Source organism: Lagopus leucura, unplaced genomic scaffold (genome assembly GCF_019238085.1).
Source record: "Lagopus leucura isolate 7727_CA_CO unplaced genomic scaffold, USGS_WTPT01 Super-Scaffold_100015, whole genome shotgun sequence".
Classification (NCBI taxonomy): Eukaryota; Metazoa; Chordata; class Aves; order Galliformes; family Phasianidae; genus Lagopus; species Lagopus leucura.
The window spans coordinates 8908490-8928439 of record NW_024962269.1 but is presented as its reverse complement, the minus strand read 5'-3'; the positions used below and the strand labels follow the sequence as shown (position 1 = coordinate 8928439).

Below are 19950 nucleotides of genomic sequence, written 5' to 3'. Positions count from 1 at the left end.
CATCCCTCCCAACTTCCATCTTCAAGTTTTGAACTGGTAATAATACAAAGGCAGGCCGCCTCCTATGAGCTCTAGACTAGGCTCTCTGCTTCCAATTGTAGTTGCTCTCCCCTTTCCTACATTTTTTATTTCTGCTGTGGGTACAACTGTCTTCACTTCCCACTGATGTCATCGTTCCTGTCATGTATAGGTGTGCTCATAATTCCACTGCCTCCACTTTACACTTCATAACTCACTTCTCTGTTCAGTTCCAAAGTACAGTATGTAGTAGCAACACCAGCAGTCTTGTCTAGTTACATGTACTTTGGACGACAGGGAGATTCGATTACATCCAAAAAGGAATGTGCTTAACTACTTGCAGACAGACGTATGGCATGAAGTTCCTATAGAGTTATATGGTGTACCAAGACCTAAACAAACTCCTCTTCAATCTCCAGACCAGTCAGATGGAAGCAATATATAATATTATGATTTTATCTATGTGACAGTATATAGAAACTATAATTTTGTATCCCTACTGTACTGAAGAAAATTGCAGCATTTTGGAAGATAACAATATGGAAATTTTACCTCCAAAATGATAAGCTTTCAGTTCACAGGAAAAGAAAGTTCATTTTTTTTGCCCATCACTGCATTAAACACACTGGTACAACCAACTGCCTGGCAGCTGAGATCCTTGCAGTAATAAGAGTGTAGCAAGCTGCTGTAGCAAAAGCTTCTTGTGCCTTATGTAACCAAATAAAGCCTGATGCTTGAACACATTAAGAACACTCTATTAATAACCAAGGGGGGGAAAAAAAAAAGCTGAAACTGCATGTTTTCCCAAATATCAGAATTACTAATTCAGGTTAACGCTAATGGAAAATGTGGCAATTTCAAATACCAAGTTCTTAAAAGTCAGGATTAAAAAGAAAGGGGGAAAAAAGATAATAAAAGTACCTCCAAGACAGGTGGCTGAACAAGGAGTAAAACCAATGTACTCCCAGTCGTAAACCACACTGCCATCTTCAGCACGTGAAAATTCCGGCGTGTAGGGGACAGGATCACTGTCACAGGGTGCCTCGTGACATACTTGTTCTGTGGGGGGCTTCACATCTTCACATTCCTCCTCAGGCAGTTCCACCTCAGTCTGCGTAAATGAGAGAAGAATTCGGCACTTCACATCCCGCACCTGTATGCCATTGCCACATGTGGCACTGCATGGAGACCACGGCTCAGGAATAAACCTGCAAATGAGCACAGCACAAATGAAATGTTTGCATTTAACTCTAGAATGTGTCTGCATATGCACAAGTAAAACACAGCTAAAAAACATACATGCAGATATAACATAATACATAACGCTATTTCGTGTTTCAAATGATTGCATAATTAAATATGTTTTTTTTTTTTTTAAGTCTTTCACTTTTCTCCTATCCCAGATCAGATTGTTCTCTATCGGAAGAGTATTGACAAATCAATGAACGGTTTTGTCTTTCAGTGCTAAAAACAGCAAACGTCCTAGAACTGCAGAATCAAAACAGAATCATAGAATGTCCTGGGTTGAAACGGACCTCAAAGATCACCTAGTTTCAAGTCCCCTGCCATGGGCAGGGTCACAAACCATTAGGCCAGGCTGCCCAGAGCCACATGCAGCCTGGCCTTGAATGCCTCCAGGGATGGGGCATCCACAACCTCTCTGGGCAACTGTGCATGCCAGTGCAACCTAAAGGCCTGCTGAGTTCAACAGCAGAGCTGGCAGGAATCACGTCCAGATGCTTTTGATAACAAATTTTAAGCGAATAACTATGGGAAAAGGTGAAAAGAAAGGCTTGCTTTTACTCCAGCAGATAAAATCCACTTGGCTCTGAAACAGCAGATCTCACAGTCTTCCCAAAGACAAAGACAGCCACACAAACTAATTAGGATAGCCATGGAAGTGAAATACTTTAGCATGTGCCTAACTCTAAGCATATCAGGCAGTCTTCTCAAGTCAATAGAACTATAATATGCTCAGTGTTAAACTTGTGCTTAAGGACCTCACTGGATCAAGGACTTCGTGCTCTGGCTTACAAAACTGTATGCATCAAGGTGCTCCAGAAATAACCTATGGTGTGTGATTTTGAAATTCTGTAGAGCGAAGAGACAATCTTGAGCCGCAGCATCCATATTTAGAAAGAAACTCATAAAAATTGAAGCATTTTTCTTTGACTTATGGAGGTTTTCCCATTGAATATCAGTGCCTGGGATTTTACAGAGAAGTTTAAGATTAAAAGAAAACACATTCAAATACTTTTTATTCTACTTCAGCATTTTTCTAATGTAGCCATGTGACTTTTTAGCTCCTAAAATTCTGCAACACAGGTACCTCAGACACAAGCCAACAGAGATACGAAACCCAAAACGCATACATGTATATCTGTATACACAGAGACACGCATTAAAGAAGGAAGTGACTGGAGTGTGTGAGAACCCTGGAGGTTAGTGTTGTATCTGAATTTTGAGTTCAGAATTCTTTTTCATTTTCTCATATTTATTTTTCAACACATTCTCAATCAAAGTCTGTGACAGGAATCATTAAAGCAAAAATCATCAATGCAATGTAGTAATCAGTAGTACAAGTACTTCTCTTCCACAAGCTACTTTCGCATATCCACCACTTTTGGGTTCTAAAACAGAACTGTACTTATTCTCTTATTCATTACCCATGAAAATATGACACAGAAACAGAGAAAGACAGCTTTAATAAAAGGATGGACTGAAAGCTGGGACTTCATATTGCACTTCAAGTTTGGACAACAAGAGAATAACTAAAATTAAATGTGAAGGATTTGTACCAAGGAAATCGTAAGACTCCTGTAAGACAGAGATGAACTATGAGATATCACACTGAATTATGCATGAATTACAAAAAAAAAGAAAGATAAACAAATCCTAACCAGAGAGATATCTCATCTATTAGGGAAGAAGCGACAACCTATTGTTGGAGTTTCTTCTTCGATTGTAAACCCTGACACAGAAGTCTTACTCGGGCTAGAAAAGACAGGATCAATTAGGGCAGTTAGAGCTCCTGGGCATGGGCGGAAAGATGCAAACAGGTTGCCACTGGCAACGAGATTCTGAAATCACAACAGGATTCTGGCCGTGGCAACAAGCCCACCAAGAGTAACATACAACTCTTCTAAGTGCTCCTGCTGTGGCAGGGCTCTAAAAGCGAAAAGAGCTGTCCAAAATCTGGCTTTGCTTGGAGTGGCAGGTAGCCTACGAAGCACAAGGTAGAACAGGTGACTCAGCACAGAGATTTTAAGCCTTACATTTGGCAATGTCTGGCGCGAGGGCAGAAGACTTATCTGACCAACAAGCTCAGTTGAGTCCAGCACCAAGTTCAGATGCCAAACAGCAGAAAATTAAAAAAAGCTGCAAGACGGACAGGCTGGACACAGGCGAAAAGGAGGGCTTCTACCATGAACCTCCGCTGCAAAAGCTTGCAGAGTACAAGAAACCGTCAGGAAAACGTAAGTGTAAAACAAAACATTTGGAAGAGCAGGGGACAAGAAAGAGGCCATACCTGGCAGAGGATGAATCCTTTGACACTGAACATAGCGAAGATGCGGTCGCTGTACCAAAGGAAGTGATGAAACAAGCAGAGTCCACTCGGCACCGTGGCTCCTTGCCTGCCAAACCCCGCAAGCAGAAGCAGCACAAGCAGCTGCAGCAGTCCACCTTGCTGCCAAACCCCCAGCAAGAAACACTGCAGGTGCCCAAGCGCCACCAGCCCATGCCACGTGAGGCCCGCTCCATCAGTGTTAACGAGAACGCAGGTGAGACCCTACTGCAGCGGGCGGCTTACCTGGGCTACCAGAAAGTCGTTCTGTATTGCCTGAAAAACAATGTCTGTGACATTCACCACCACGACGACTCAGGTTACTGTGCCCTGCACGAGGCCTGTTTCAGTGGCTGGCTGAGTATCGCCAGACTTCTCCTCAAGAACGGGGCTCATGTGAACTGCTATGCGCAGGGTGGCATCGGACCAATCCACAACGCAGTATTGAATGATTACTTAGACATAGTCTGCCTCTTACTGTCCTATGGTGCCAACCCACTGCTCCCATGCTCGGGGATGACCATTTTTCAGATGACCCGCAGCAATTCGATGGCGACCTTCCTTGCTGAGAATTTAACTGAATTGTATGGTTGAAGTGCCCATGATCCTGAATTGTACTGGGATTTCTACAGCAGCTTTGTGTGTGATCCAATATATGAATCTCAATTTGATGTCCTGGAAAATCCCCCTGGTCCAGATGAAGTTGGTAGCGCTTACAACTGAACTCCAGACTTCGTTGGGCTCCTTCCCTCACTGCACAACAGCTGTTTAATGCTTTCAAATATTAATATATTAGTGTTTTAATGTTGTGGGTTTTTTAATAATAAAGTTTGTTCTCTACAAAGTTACTTTGTTTTTAACACAATTATTTCTGTAAAGAAAAGACACTATCATATATGAAAATACATTTCCTTTGGATAAGAAATCTGCATTCCAGTTGGATGGATTTTTCTTTTCCAGTCAGTTTTTACAAAACTGTTATACGTTTCTTTAAATACACACAGGCTCTAGTGCAAGCTTGTTACCACTTGGAATTATTTTCTTTTTTTATAGAACACATCCACACATGGACTTAATTTTATGCAGCACAGATTAAAGCACAGATTACACAGAACACACTTCCATACTTTTTGTAGGTGATGCAAACAAATTCATGTGGCTTCTTTGGGAGATAGGATTCGGTAAGGCACTTGATAATATTATTATCACTTTTCTCAATAAAATAAAATACTTTCACAAAAAAAGGTGCTTGGATTAGATGATCTCAATGGTCTTTTCCTACCTTAATAATTCTTTGATTAGTAAGGATTATATAATCAGCAGGAAGCAACAGGAGAAACCTCTCAAATGTAGGAGACGATGCCTATAGAAAATGCGATGGAGAGGCTCCTGGGATGAGATTAGGATAAAAAATGACCAGTGATGAACATCGAGGACTCCGGGATAAGCGAAGAGGAAAAAAATCTAAAAAGTGGCAAATCTGCAGAGCTTTGCACTGGGATCACAGGTCTGCACGCACATTGTGTGGCCCAGTGGAATAGATCAGCCACGTCTAGATAGGCATAAAAAACTGTCATCTTTGCATGGAGAAAGTAAGAGAGAACCCATTAAAATGATCCCAGCTCAGCTCTACTATATTCTAAAGACACTCTGAACTGGCATACTGCACCCCTGCCAGTTCTCCTTGCTTATTCTGCCACACTGCTCTTGAAGGATTGTAAAAGCAGACAGACTACACAAGTACATGGCTGCCACAGCTGATTCTGTAACACTAGAGATTATTTTCTTTATAACCTCATGCTGAACCCTTTTGAGAGGCAGCCTGCTATACTTCTAATCTGACATCAGACATTCAATCTGACAATGTGGACATTCAACTGGCACATTTGATTGCATCCCTCCATTTCACAATCACATGTGATTTTACATCTTTGCCACTAATCTGCTTGAATTTAGGGCCACCAGTCTGGGGAGCGAAATAACCCCTCACAGTAGGTTGACCCCTGACTTGGGAGGCCAGAGCAGTGAAAGGATTCAAGTACAGCCACCATAACTATGCAAACACCTGTTTGGCAAGAGGTTTCTCCTGTGTGTTGCTGCAGGTGTAAAGATTTTATTACTCATGATCACACCTGCTCATGCATGTGTGCCAGAAATCAGAAACCCTTAGATGGAGGAAGAAAAACAGGAGGTTATGGGGCATACTCAATTTTCAGAGAGAGCAATGTAAATCCAAAGTCATTTCAATAAGCTCACCTAAACCATTTTAAACTACAACTGCTACAAATGAGTGCTGAATCTGGCTAAATACAACAGAGTGCTTTTCAAAAACTCAGAAAATACAGAAAGTTGTATGTTAAATATTGAATATACAAGTCAAATACAAGCAGGCCTGTACACAAGGGACACAAGGAATTCTGTGCATGCCCTGACACACACAGGACAGGAACAAAACCTAATTGGATTTAGTTTAGGCTTCCACACCCAGGCCATAAGTGTTGTCAGGCTTATCCCCATCAGCTTTGAAGGAGACTCAAAAAATCCCCCAAAAATCCAGGTGGTCTTTTGCACACACATGCGTATGTAAGATGTTGCAACTCATCCCCACAGATTTAGCTAAGCTCAGAGACCAGCAGCTTTTTCTCACTTTCTTTATGCACTGGTCTCTCTCCACCAAGAAAATTCTGGCAGCCCAGAAAGTACTTCTTAGTTTCTGACAAAACCATTAACATTCTACAGGTAGCAGCACACTGAGATAAAACTGAAAATTACTATATATCAAATGGAATGCTTCTATGTGCATTAATTAATCTTCATTTGTTTAAATTAATATCACTTTACGTCGCTTGAACGATATACGGACACTATTAGTAGAGTAGCTAAGCTCTATGTCATCCAAAACAGGAGCTCCAGAAGCAAAGCTGTCGAGAAGAAAATTAGGAACAGCTCATAATACAACTCATCTCCAAGGAGGGCCAAATGTCAAAGCAAACTGCAGAGCCAACAGTCATTCCAGATCATCTGCAAAACATGCTGGAAATATTTCTGCACTCTATAAGACAATGTACTTACGTTGGCTCTTCTGAGACTGCTCTGGTCTCCTCCATTTCATGTGCCTGTTTAAACCATGGGGATTTTGCTTCCACAGGACTTTTTTCTAGTCAAGGAAAAATAAACAACACTAGGGAATTCCTCCAAAAAGTGAGATGACAAGTAGATGTTAGCATTATATACCTTAGCACTTCATACTGTACATTGCCTATTGATCTACTTATTCAATTTTTAGAATATAGTGGAAAATAAAACATCATTTATTAGGATATTTCCATCCTGATACCATTTTTTACTGAGAGGTTACAATAATCCGATTTTAATTCCTATGTAGCCTTTGATTTCTTCTCCACATCTTCCTCAAGCACGGGCATTTCCTATTAGATTGTAGCTTATCTGTGTATCATCACCATAATGTAACTTTACAGCTGAACCAATCAGAAATTTACAAGCCCGACTAAAGCAAAAATACGTTGTTCTCCACATGGACTGCCCTCATTAAAAGATTTCCATTAGATAAATTGTTTTTGCTAATCAAATTAGCTAGCTTTCCCAAATACAGAATTCAATATAATAATTAGAAAAAAAAACAAAAAACAAAAAACAAAAAATCCAATAAATTCTAGCTTTTTTTTTTTTTTAAATCTGCCTACATATCCCAAACTTCTGTGATGTCTTTTCTTGGGGCAACATTAGACACTTGAGGACCGCCTCCAAACTAAAATCCCAGAAAGCTCTTTAATTTTCAGTGCTGGTTTCCACCTCATGGTTTAACCCTGAATTCCTCATGCTTGAAGAATAGCCTAGAGTCTGACAACATCCCAAAGAGAAACATTAAGCTGTCTGCAGATAATTTGCACTCTTTGAGTAAATCTTTACAGTGAGTGTCTGAAACATAGTCTTAAAGCTGAAATAAAAGCTGAAAGGAACAAAAGTAGCACCAACCAAAATTTTCTGGGCACAGAGGGACAGAAATGAGTAAAGCACAAAATATATTACTTCCTCCCAATCTTCCCATCTTTGTTTTTTCCTTTCACCTTCACATCTACTTTTCTACATCATATCAACTCTTTCAGAGAATATTTGTCAATTCACATAATTGTGACAAACGTGGTAAATATACAAAAAATGTTTATAACTTAATGAACTGAAGAGGTCCACATAGAAGACTGATAATTTTAATGAGATGCAAAAGAGCAACATCCCAGCTGATACATGCAAGCATCATTCGTATTTCAAGTGTTACTGAACAACTCTTCCTTACCATCTTGAACTCATTAACTCTGGTTTTCCCAGTCTGACCAAGTTGTATAGGTACAGTTACATGTTCACCTTACAACTGCCTGGCCACATTATCAGCAAAAATCAGCAGGACACTTCTAGCACCAATAATTAAAATATCTGTTTCTGCCAAGACTAAAATAAGCCCCAGTAAATTCCAGCTGCTGGCATTTCTGAGAGGTTACTAGGGGCTTTTAATTCTCTTAACAAAAATGTAAAACAATAACAGACTCCAATGAAGTTCCATTTACCTCTTGGCTTGTAACAAGGTATTGGCACGATGCACTCTTCTTTTATGTGTAGTTTAAGTTGTGGATTACAGCCACCAACATGCTGCCCACGGTGGTCAATGCACAGCACTACACGGTAACGTAAACCTCGTCCACATGTCACTGTGCACTGCAGGAGATAAAGCAACCATCTCACTCTCTCTTTTATTTTATTTATAAATACTGATGAAAAGCAAGTTTGAAATACTGATTATATGTTTACTTAAGTCTTTCTAGAATTAATCAGATATCAGAGATGTGACTATGACCTTGCATTTTTGGGTGAATAAAGAGAAGGCTGATGCTTGAAGAAATGCTAATTTTTGGAAAGAAAGTGGCTTATTGGGGTTCTCTAAAGCTTATCTGATTGGCAAACATCTAAAACAGAGGGGTTTGTGTACTGAAAATATGCTCTCTCAGAGTGGTCATTTTCAGTTCAAGCTGGGTCAGACGTGCTGTGAGAACTGTTTCTCCACTACAAGTCAGTGATGTCATTTGGATGAACTAAGTAGTTACAGAAGTGTTGAGCTATCTGACTATCAGATAACTACAGCCAAGATGAGTTAGCTCTATGTTCTTGTTACTGTAATGAAAGGTAAGAATGCTGGAAAATCACCCTTGCAATACATCAGCCACTAGACAGCCATGCCTTTAGCTTTTACATGGAGTGAAAGATCACATTTATCAAGAACCGAGAAACAAACAACCTGATTGCAAAGGAGTCTGACCTCTTACTCTAATTTCTCCTCTTTGTAAAGCAGGACTTAAAGAAGCGTAAGTAATTCAACATGTATTTTTATCTACACAGACACCTTAACTTTTATTATTATCAGGCCAGGTTAATTAGAACAAACTTATCCCATGAAACGCTATGAATTTTGCCTGTATTTTTTTCCTGTAAATCTGTACTCGTACATGATAACACAAGATTAGATGCTTTTTCTTTTTTTTTTTTTCTTTAAGAAAAGGATAATAGTCTAAAACACTTTCAATTTACCTGAGACCATTCCATTGCCACCCACTTAGGACAATCAAACAGATTGCAGGTTTGAATGACTTTGGGTTTAGGGGCATACATGCATTTCCATTCTTCCACTTGCAGAATCTCTCCATGTATGGTTTCCTCTACACACACAAAACTTCTCCTCTGAATGCCACCTCCACAGGAAACTGAACATGCAGTCCAAGGGTTATGTTCCCACCTGGAAAAAAAGACTAGTAGATTAAAAACACGGCTATTTTTTATTCTACTAACCTCTATTAAAAGTGCAAAAAAACCTGAATCTAACCTCAATGTAATTATATTACATTATTTTTTGTTTCTTAATTCTTACCACACATTTAATACAAACATTGAATTATAGAGTTGTATTACATTATTCCAGGCTTAAATTCATGTGTAAAATGAAAACACAAATAGGACAAATTTAAGTAAGCTTCACATAATTGAAAATCTAATTATCATATTTAAGTTCCTAAATATACTGAGTTTGATTACTGGAATCGTTTTCATTTGTTCTTCTGCATCACCTAAATACAGTATTTTTCATGGTTTATTTTTCTTACATTTGTCAGAGAACATGAAGCATATGTACTTGAGATTATATGAAGTACAGATACAGAACAGACTGGTGACTGAGGATGTTGTTACCCACAGCTGCTCACTACTGCCCACGCTGGTGCAGACTGCTCCTAAAAATTTGTTCAGGAAAGCATTTTGGGGGAACTCCAATACTTGTTTTGGGAAAAATCGGCTATTTCAGCATAAAATGTCCTCATCCTTAAGGACCCTGAACATATTATGTTGTGACGGATACCATTTGGCTGGTTACTACTGCAGTTCTGCAAGAGTTTTCCCGCCTACATTTTAAATACCATTGAATGAGTTTGTATTCAGTCTTTTCAACTTGCTACAAGCAAAAGGCAGCTACTTAACCATTGCAGCCACTCCAAGTAACCTACCTGATTTCTTCTGAAGCAGGGAGATACAGAGATTAAGGAAAACTCACAAAGCCCTGCCAACTAGCAGAGCTATGGTTTAGCAGCTTCCAGCAGAGGGATGACATACAATCTGGTGGGAAAGAATGTCTTTAAAATGAAAATTTACCCATGGTCTTAGATGTAAAGATGGAAACTGCTGTACCACCTGAAGTGAGAATTACATGGAGGTGTTTAGGTTACAAGCTTTGTTTCATTTATTTTTCAGTCTTAGCATAAATGCATATTTAAGCAATTATTTTGCAACAAAAACAAATCTCAGTGCCCCATTCTTGCCACGCTTACAGATTACAAGCCTCTGTCATGGCATTTATCTATAGCATACACTCAGCCCTATGTATTTTTCTCACTCTTTGCCTCCTGTTTTCGTCCCACCATCCACTCAAATTAAAGCCAAACTCTGGAAAATGGTTGAGTTTTGGACCAAATCTTATAATTCATCAGTGTCTTGCTAAAAATTATTCATCTGATTACTGCAGGGGTTCACAGATGATTGTGTATAAAAAGCACATTCATTATGAATAATGGACACAATAACTACAATACCCCACCAAAATCAGTTGATCAGGAGTAACACAGCCATCTCAAAGAGGATGTCATAGTCTTGGAGCAGATGGAACAAAGTACTATAACCCTAGTTAAATTTAAATAATCATTACACATTTTCTGTGATACAACAGGTAAATCAACGATACTTTCTGTTTTAAGCATTCCTATGAAAACATTAATCATGTCTAAGGTCAATAGGAAAATGAGCATAATACAGAGAGCAAGCCACGTAACGTTAACCAGACTATACACTCAAAAGCATTCAGAATAAGGTTGTATGCATAGATATCATATCACTAGTGTAAAATACACTTTTCTTTAAATGAATGTCCAGTATTAAATCATTTTCTTAAAAAAAAAAAAAAAAAAAAAAAAAAAAAAAAAAAAAAAAAAAAAAGGAAAAGGAAAAGACAGGGAAAAAAAGGGGAAAAGAAAAAGCCAGGAACTAAAGAGCAATTAACTGTTCGATGAATTAGCAGCTCATGGATTTATATATATAAGGCTCACTGTGCTATGTGTAATACTAGCCTCATAAGTGTTTATAGCATAAAGTTTTATAGTTGTTTTTCTTTATCTCATCAGTTTCAAACACACTCCAGATCCCATACTCCCAAAAGCATTTTCAAGATGGAGTGAGGTCTATGGCTACTGGGGAAAAGGGGGTCTAGGACAGGCAGTCAAGGAGATACTTTCCAGAACCCACAGCTGTCAAGGGATTCTCAACAGTCCAACAAGTCTGAAGTAAATGGAGGCATTCCAAAAGCTTTAAAAGAAAATTTTCATCCTGGGAAATTTTTCTATTTATTTCAAAAGAATTCTCCATCTGTAAAAATATTTCAGTGGGGCATTTACAACTCGAGCCACAGGAGAACTCTTTCAAGATCTTGTGGTGTGCACCATGATTTTCCCACAACTTCCTTGTGTGAATGGGCAAGTAGTGGTAAATGCCACAGAACTGCAGATGGCCCTTGAGTTATGTAGGAGGTGTGATGTATGATTGCTGGTCGAGGTGAGGTAGTCTGTACAGCTTTACTCAAGCATATCTACAACACTTGTTTCCTGCCTGCTTTGCAAGGACAGTTTTGGGTTAGTGTGTGAACAGGTAAGAAAAAAGAAAGCAGAAAAAATAGGCAGAAAAAGCCCTGTAGAACTGACACAAGGCAATTGCTTTACAAGCAACAACACAGAGAAGGAACACCTCACTACACTGAAGCAAGACTTACATCCACACAGGACCAGATTCACCTCATTGATGCAAGTATTTCAGAAATTTCAGGAAGAAGTGGTGCCTTTAAACCTCTGATGTGTTTACTCATGTATCTTCCCAGTGGAAGGAGCACAGTGAATAAGTCTGTCCAATTTCTCCTCTTTCCATCCTAATGGAATGAACTCTGAGCCCAGCTTGGCCACTTGCTTCCATCTTACAGTTCTTATTCCTGAGCACTGCACAGAAACACCATGACTTCTTCTGATGGTACACACAGAGGTGTTGAAATGAGGTGGGTCTTTATAGCTCTCGATATTTGAAATAAGAGAACCTGCCCACAGCTTTATCACAGACATAATCCATCTCACCAGAGTGTCATGCAAATATGCTGAGCACAGTACAGCACAGAAAGGGGATTAAATTTCTCTTTCAGCTTGTCTCCAGCTGAGTGGTTCAGAAGATGAAATACTCGTGAAAATAAATTGTGCTGACTTTCAGAGGAGATCTGAACAAAAAGGAACTGACAGAAGAATTGGCAGAAGAAATGGAAGGAGAGAGAGACAGAACAATTACAGAACTTCATGGGATAAAGATGTAACTGAAAAGATCCCAACCAGTGTATGAAAGCCAGAATACATCACAGGAGAGCTGATCCACAGCAAGCGTAAATTGTTACGGAAATAAACTTTGCCCGTTTATACCAGCTGTAATCAGTAGCTCCACTGAGCCATGCAAATCTATGATTTCATTCTCATTACTTCACATCTTTAGTCATTTAGAAAAATATACATTATTCATTTCGCTGTATTCTAAAGCAGTGCTTCAGTTAGGATAAATACACATCTAAGTCCACTGACTATAATTCTTTACATTAACACTAAGTCTGGCTCAATGCTTTTTAGTACAAACATCTTTATAAAACATTTAAACATTTCAGAGATACCTTACAGTTTTGTGACTGATGGGAGATATAAAAAAAAGAAAGAAAAACAACGAACAAATAAAAGGCATTTATCTGTACTCTTGCCCTAATTTTAGTCAGCAGACATTTAGACAACAGAGTATCTTTAATCTGTCATGTCAACCTTGATGTCATTAGAGTGTAAGTCTAAATAGTAAATAAGTGAAGGGGAACCGAAGAGTCCTGTAACACAGGAAGACCAGTTGTATTTGCAGATATATTCAATGCATTCATCTTCAGACTAAAAATCTTTCAATAGGAGAGTCCATACAGAATTTTGAAGGAGATGCCCTTCTTGGCAGCACAGCAAGAGAAGGATTAGGGGAACAACTCTTTGCTGAAGTCTTTCAAGTTGATATTTTCAAGAGCATATTAACCTCTTACTGCTAGGCTAATTACCCAAAGTGCAAGATTCAAAATCAAAATACAGGATTTTGTTATGAACTTGCTACTTACAGCAAAAAGCATCATGACAACATTCAATGATGTAAGTACTCAAATAATGAACTTACAGTCAAAATTGGGATTACACTGAAACATACGCTGTTCTGATTGTACATACCGAGGAAGTGGCTGGAAGTGATCATATGGCATGATTTCTTTAAATCCATCACTGTCAACAAAATAAATATTGCAGCATTATTTCTTATATCCAAGGCTCAATAGCAACTACACACATACTTACACACAATCATGTTTCAAGTAATTAATTCCCAGTGTGAAATGAGGGAATCTTACATTCACAGCATGTTACCTACCTCTGTAGCCAACAATGACTCATACAACCTTAAACTTTCTGGAGAGAGAGAGACATCTATTCAACATACAGTTTCTCCACGTAATTCCACAAAAAAAAAATAAAAAAAAAAAGAAAAAGAAAAAGAAAAAGAAAAAGAAAAAGAAAAAGAAAAAGAAAAAAAAAAAAAAGAACGAAAGAAGGAATGCTTGAGCAGAGAACTGTGCTACTTTACTAACAAGAAATACATATTTATATTGTAATGAAGACCTCTGAGGAACATGTGTGGCAGTGAAATAAATGCAGCTCAGAATTAATTCTAGATAGGTTTGAATGGTGCTTAGGATCCTTCTACAGCAGTTTGCTTGAACTGCCAGCATAAAGCCTTACTTCCAATACTAAGAAATATGGCATTCTATCTAGTAGTAGTCCTCTTTTTCTGTCTGTATACAATAAATTTGAAAGGAAAAAGAATTACACCCTTTCTTATTTTCCCAATCCAACTTTGCAATATTTGGCACCTGTTGCCATTAAGCTTTACTGAAGTCTTACCACTCCATAGAGTGATCAGCTATCCAGGAAAAAGTCTTGAAATCCTGCACATCTATAACTGTTAGAGGTCACTATCAACGATTATGTTCAGCAGGAATGAAAGGAAATGGACAGTTTAGCTATAGGAAATGAAATCCATTGAGTGTGCTTCCTTTTCTTCTTCCATATAACTCTAGTTCGTCCAGCTGGCATATTACTGTGAGGTTCTGGGACTTGATACTGAGATGTTATTTTAAGATTCTTTTAGCACAGCCAGGAAACCTCATCAGACAATCCAAAAGTTAGTTTGAAATACTGTAGTGCAATTCAATACAAGTTATGTATACCGCAGCCTTTATAATTTGGCAATAATATTCCGCTGCTTGTACCACGATTAATAATTTTTTTCTATTCTTAATGTAAAAGTAATACTAATAACAACAACAGAAAAATACGTGCACACACACACACACCTGCAGTACAAAAAAAAAAGAAAGAGACTTCTTGGTAGATAAATGAATAAACCAGGATAAACTATAAGCAAAACTTGATTTCGTTACAAACTGCTTGTTTGTAATGAAAAGTTCTGAATGGCAGGATTGATAAAATCAAAAAACTGGTATACAATCTTTGCTCATAAATCATCATAAAAACCTCACACCAGTGCCATAACACTTAGTAAAATAAAGAAGATAAAATTAGCCTTTGAAGAAAGGGCTAACAGGAACTCGTAATATTGGTATAATGTAAAATCATGTAGTGCACAACACTTAAGAAATACTACAAACCCACTGACAATGGTGCCTGATGCCAGCCTTCAATGCATACACTAATCAACCAAGACTGAGTAGCCTTAAAGATTAAAAAAACCCAAATTAATTAAATATGACAACTTGTTCCTTAGTAAATGACAACAGCGTGTACTTTAAGTTATTTCTCATACATACCTAGAGGGACAAGGATCCATGTTGCATTCTTTTAGCTTGGGCTTTGGTTTCTTATTTTCTGGGTGGTAATGACAGTAATGATCAGGAACAACCCGCTTCAGACGAATATCCACACATTCAGCAGAATTAAGCTGATAACCTAATGCAGAAGCAAAGTTAAACTGTAATAATGGAGATAAATTAAAGCAGATTTTTCTTTCTCCCTTTACCACTCTCCCCTCCAAATCGCTCCAAACACTGTGGTTCCATAGAGTTAATTTCCAGTATTATTTTTCCTTGGTTTGCTTTTAAAAAAGGAAACGTTGCACAGGAGCATACAGGGCTAGATTTTCATTGAAGGTAATTCAGTGCAACAGTTATGTTAACTTATCCTAATTCTACATGAGACTCTTACACATTACTCTAATAATACTCCAAGGATACAAGTAAAAGCATACATAAATGTGTCACATGTGACATAATGGAACAGCTCACCTGTCACAAGCCAACTCTACAAAGTCATATGGTTCTATTACACATCCCATGATTTATAACAGCCCTCCCCCAAGGAAGAGTTAAAGTGTATGTTAGTGAGAGCTTTATTACATGGTCATGCATGCTGAAAAAAAAAAAAAAGCAAACGAAAAAGAAAAAAACAACAACCTTAAATCAGAAAGCCAGAGAAATTGAAGATGAGATTCAAAAACTATGCTCAGTTAAACTGAAGAAAACTGAGAAATAGTTTCAAGAACACTCCTAGTTGAAGAGCCAACAAAAGAAAACTTGAAGTAACTACTCGGTGAAAAAAAAATAAATATGTGGAAAGACTGGTTAACAGAAGGAATCTGAGTTTCATAAACCATTGGGTTTCTTTTTTGGCTAAGAAAAAAAAGGCTCATTCAGAGAAACTGACTTGGACTTAACATGAGGAGAGAAGGAGGATGTTCTGGTATGTGCAAAGAAAAAAAAGTTTGAAACCACAAGAATGAAAATCCAAATGGAGTCAATAAACTAACAGCTCAAGAGCCAGTGTCTACTGAAATTGCTATAGTATCATATATCAATGGCTTCATTTCTGTGTCTCTTGGCTGATTCAAAGTGTCATCATGCATGAGGGTGATAACCATAAAGAAGAACTAAGCAGTTCCAGTGCTCAAAGCATGTTCCTGTTCTCATAAGCACTGGAAGGACCCAGAAGATACGCCACTTGCAAACAAAATAAATGAAATTTTTAAATGTTCTTGTTCATTCAAGCTTGCCTGTGCTTTCTGATACGTCCCTGCAACATACTCTCCCCACACATGAAGATTACAGAATTAAACATATTTTAATTCAAGTGAGGAATGGCGGCATGCTGATTCTGGATTACAGGTTTAAGTCAGGCAGCTGCAATACAACTCCCCTGCATGCCTCAGTAATATGCCATCCCTAAGACTCCTAGTTCTGTGGGTAGTATTAGCTCAGTTTTGTGCTTCTTCACTCACTAGCCCCTCTTCTCTCAAGACTGCTGTCAACAATGTCAATCTCTGTTGACAAAGATACCAGATTCAGATTATGGATATGCAGCTACAAATGCAGCTACTGAAAATACTGACTAATTTCAAAGAGAGAACGGCATGGAGCTGCATCAGGGGAGGGGCAGGTCGGTGTGAGGATCAGGTCTCCTGGCCGTGGCACCACGCTGCTGGAGGTCAGGAAGCATTTGGACAATGCTGTAAGTCACAGTGGTGTCCAACCTTTTCGCTTTCCGGGGCTGCACTGAGAAAAGCAAATTGTTTTGGCCAGGCCAGGCTGCACGGAGGAGCTGCTGCCATGATGGCGTGGGGCAGAGGGCAGGGATTATCACCAACTTCCGCAGTCTGCATGCAGCCTGCAGGGCCGCAGGAGTCTGTAGCATAGGGTTTGAGTTTTGAGTAGCTCTCTGTGAAGCCAGGTGCTAGGCTCTGCAGTCCTCATGGGTCCTTTCCAACTCAAGATAGTCTACAATTCTATGCTCAGAGAACAGCTATTGCTGCTAGCAATTCACAAAACCAGGTATCTTAAAAGATGCAGAAGTTTCCTATGGGGCTGCATGTCATCTTCTAAACGTGGTGCAAGTATCAAAATGGATGGTCTGGCAAAAGCTCCCCAGAGTCTCTGCTTTAAACATCCTTAACACTTTTAACTCGTGTCCCAAGTAACTATTTAAACTATATCCATACTGGGTAAGGAAATCACAAAATCAATACGCCAGTATTGCTGCAGGATCTCCTAGTTTGTTCTTCAGGTGATCTGGGTAATGTTGGCTCAAGGGAAATAAGTGTCTATGATGTCAGCAATTCCCCCCCTGACAAGGCAATGCTCTTTGAAGAACCAGATTTGACAAATAGTGGGCTTGCTTGGCTGAGCAGTAGTCAAGCTGCAGTTCATCTATTGTATAAATAGTAGTAATTAAAACAGGAGTAGAAACTACAGTGCAGTATCTTCTAACTACTATCAAGACCACATTTCCAGAGCCACGGGTGTTGATAGTAATTGTTTCTTAAATTCTGTTTATTCTGCTTTCTTCATAGTTAGTTTCGAAATAAAGTGTTCTAATACTGCCCCTCATGTCCACCACCGTTGTCAGAAATACCTCCTTCTCTTAATCTTCTGATTATTTTTTATTGTATTTATTTGTTTACTTTCCTAAAATATCATTTAGGAATTGTTATTTTCCACTCTAAATGTCATGTCTTTATATCTGAAGATTTGACAATCAATCCAATTACGAGAACATGACTTCCATTAATACAAGATAAAAAGTTATATTAACTGAGGAAAAGAACAACTTCCTTTCTACTCTGTCATCAATATTTTTGAAGAAGAACCACCACCAAAGTGCAAAGAAACACAAACATTTAATCAAGAAACATGTAGATGAAAGCTGTAAATCAGCAACTTTCAATCTTCACAAGTAAACACACCTTAAAAACTGCCATTACTTACCTCCTCCACATGTCGCTGTGCAGGGGAAGAACTCCGTTTGTCTCCATTGATGACTGATAGGTTGATAGAAAAAGAATTGAACCACACTGTCTTTCGATCCAGAGTACCTGGTCTAGAGAAAGTTCCATTAAAACACATGTGTATAATGTACTCAATTGTTTATGACATTTCAAAATAGAATTCATAGGTAGTATGAATAGGTAGTATTCAACTGTGCAGATAGTATTATGACAACAGGCATAAAACTTCAAGAATATCCAATAAATCTAAATGTCCAGTAGTCAAGAATTTGTATGTCACTTTGTTTATCAAAGTATTTAAGGTAATAATATTACTATTTGATTATCAATACTTTATTGACAAAGTTCCCAGTTGTATTTTTTTGTTTTACCTTATCAGCAAAACATTAAGTATTCTCTATAGGGAGAACTAGAACTGACCTATTCATAATGGTTCATGTTTTGGCAGGTCTAAAAGCACAAGTGATATTGGAGATGCAAAATAATAAACATTACTGAAAGTCTGTTTCTACAACAAGAAAAATAAAGGCAAGTGAGGTGATAGTAATCACCTTCCATTTCCCGTGGAAAACTGTACGACTGCCTTCCTTTGTCAGTTAAATATTGGTAAATTTCTACACGGCTACAAATGCACATACATGATACAGAACACTGATACGTGGTCTGTGTATAACAGAAACTGAAAGGATTAGAAACAGTCAGTAGCTGGACTATCAGTTGTCTGAGTCATTTTAGGGTGCTACAGGAAGCAACGTTGAGATTCAGCAGGTGGCAGTCTTCAACTGGATTAACATCAGTACAGTGCACAGCAATATTTCAGTAATATCTAAAACAAAAGTCCAGGACATTTTTACCATTAAATATCCTGTCGTGCTTTCTACTACAGCAGTGACATTGACCTCAATAACATTTTAACTTGTCAGGATGTTATTAGTATAAATTACCTCTGGGTTTTAATTAAGATTCCTTATTTACTATCTAAAAGATTTCTTGTATTGCTACAACCCAACTGACAGCTCCTTATTCTGCTGCATATACTTGCAATATCTTTGTAGATTTGTACACACAGACATCCCACCTTGATAATGAAATCTGCACCAAGAGGTCCTAGGATCTTTATGATTTCCCTGTCTGTAGTCTTCTGAAATTCAACAGTTGTATTTTCTATGACAAATGTTCCAGGTTCATCAAAACTGTGTTCTCCCTTGTCTCCTTGCAGTGTCTTTGACTCTATAACTAGGGAGGAAATAGACAATTTGTAAATTTAGACAGGCTATTTTTTCTTTTCAGGGAAGTCAGAAAGTAACATTTGCAACTCTACATTGCAAGTATTAGCAGAATATATGCATTAAAGAATATACCAAAGAACTGTGAGAATGTTAGCCACTTCTGATTATAGGTGGATGCATGATTGCGTGACATGTCAGTACAGGATCACACTATTCTTCCATACCAAAAGCTCTTTGGAGACATTTTTTCCTAGAAAAGCACTCTATACATCTATAAATCAATACATTCAGCAGGACAAGTTGAAACTCACAAAATTAATAGAATCAATACATTTCAAAAACTAATTTATACTTGAAACAACTAGAGCCCAGCAGTTTCAGTAATCAGTGTCCAGAGAGGTCTGAATGGCATCAAGCTCACCACTCACCTCAAAAGCTGTGTAACTCTACTCACTGCAGAGGTCATTCACTTAACTCCAAATATTTCCCATATTAGCAAAAAGCAAGGCCAGGAGGTCGGTAGCTGCAGTGCTGCCTGAGAGATGTCCCTTTCTCAAAACAGGTGGTGATGAAAACCCTTTCTGTGCTGTACTGCATTCCTTGGAAACAGATTAAACTAACAGACCACAGCTTCCAGAAGAC

At 38.4% G+C, this 19950-nt stretch overlaps 1 protein-coding gene across 9 annotated transcripts in view; it reads right to left on the bottom strand.

Moving 5' to 3' along the window:
- Positions 1-19950, bottom strand: part of ADAMTSL3 (ADAMTS like 3) — a 192005-nt gene that overhangs the window by 40355 nt on the left and 131700 nt on the right. For 8 of the 9 annotated variants that reach the window (XM_042875549.1, XM_042875552.1, XM_042875547.1 and 5 more), the window contains 8 exons: positions 19158-19315; positions 18060-18171; positions 15114-15252; positions 13462-13512; positions 9182-9386; positions 8167-8314; positions 6656-6740; positions 940-1226 (listed from right to left, as the gene is read on the bottom strand). In XM_042875549.1, coding sequence (XP_042731483.1) covers positions 940-1226; positions 6656-6740; positions 8167-8314; positions 9182-9386; positions 13462-13512; positions 15114-15252; positions 18060-18171; positions 19158-19315 — 1185 coding nt within the window. Of the gene's footprint in view, positions 1-939; positions 1227-6651; positions 6741-8166; positions 8315-9181; positions 9387-13461; positions 13513-15113; positions 15253-18059; positions 18172-19157; positions 19316-19950 lie in introns of those variants that run through there. The other variant, XM_042875553.1, reaches the window with a different exon arrangement.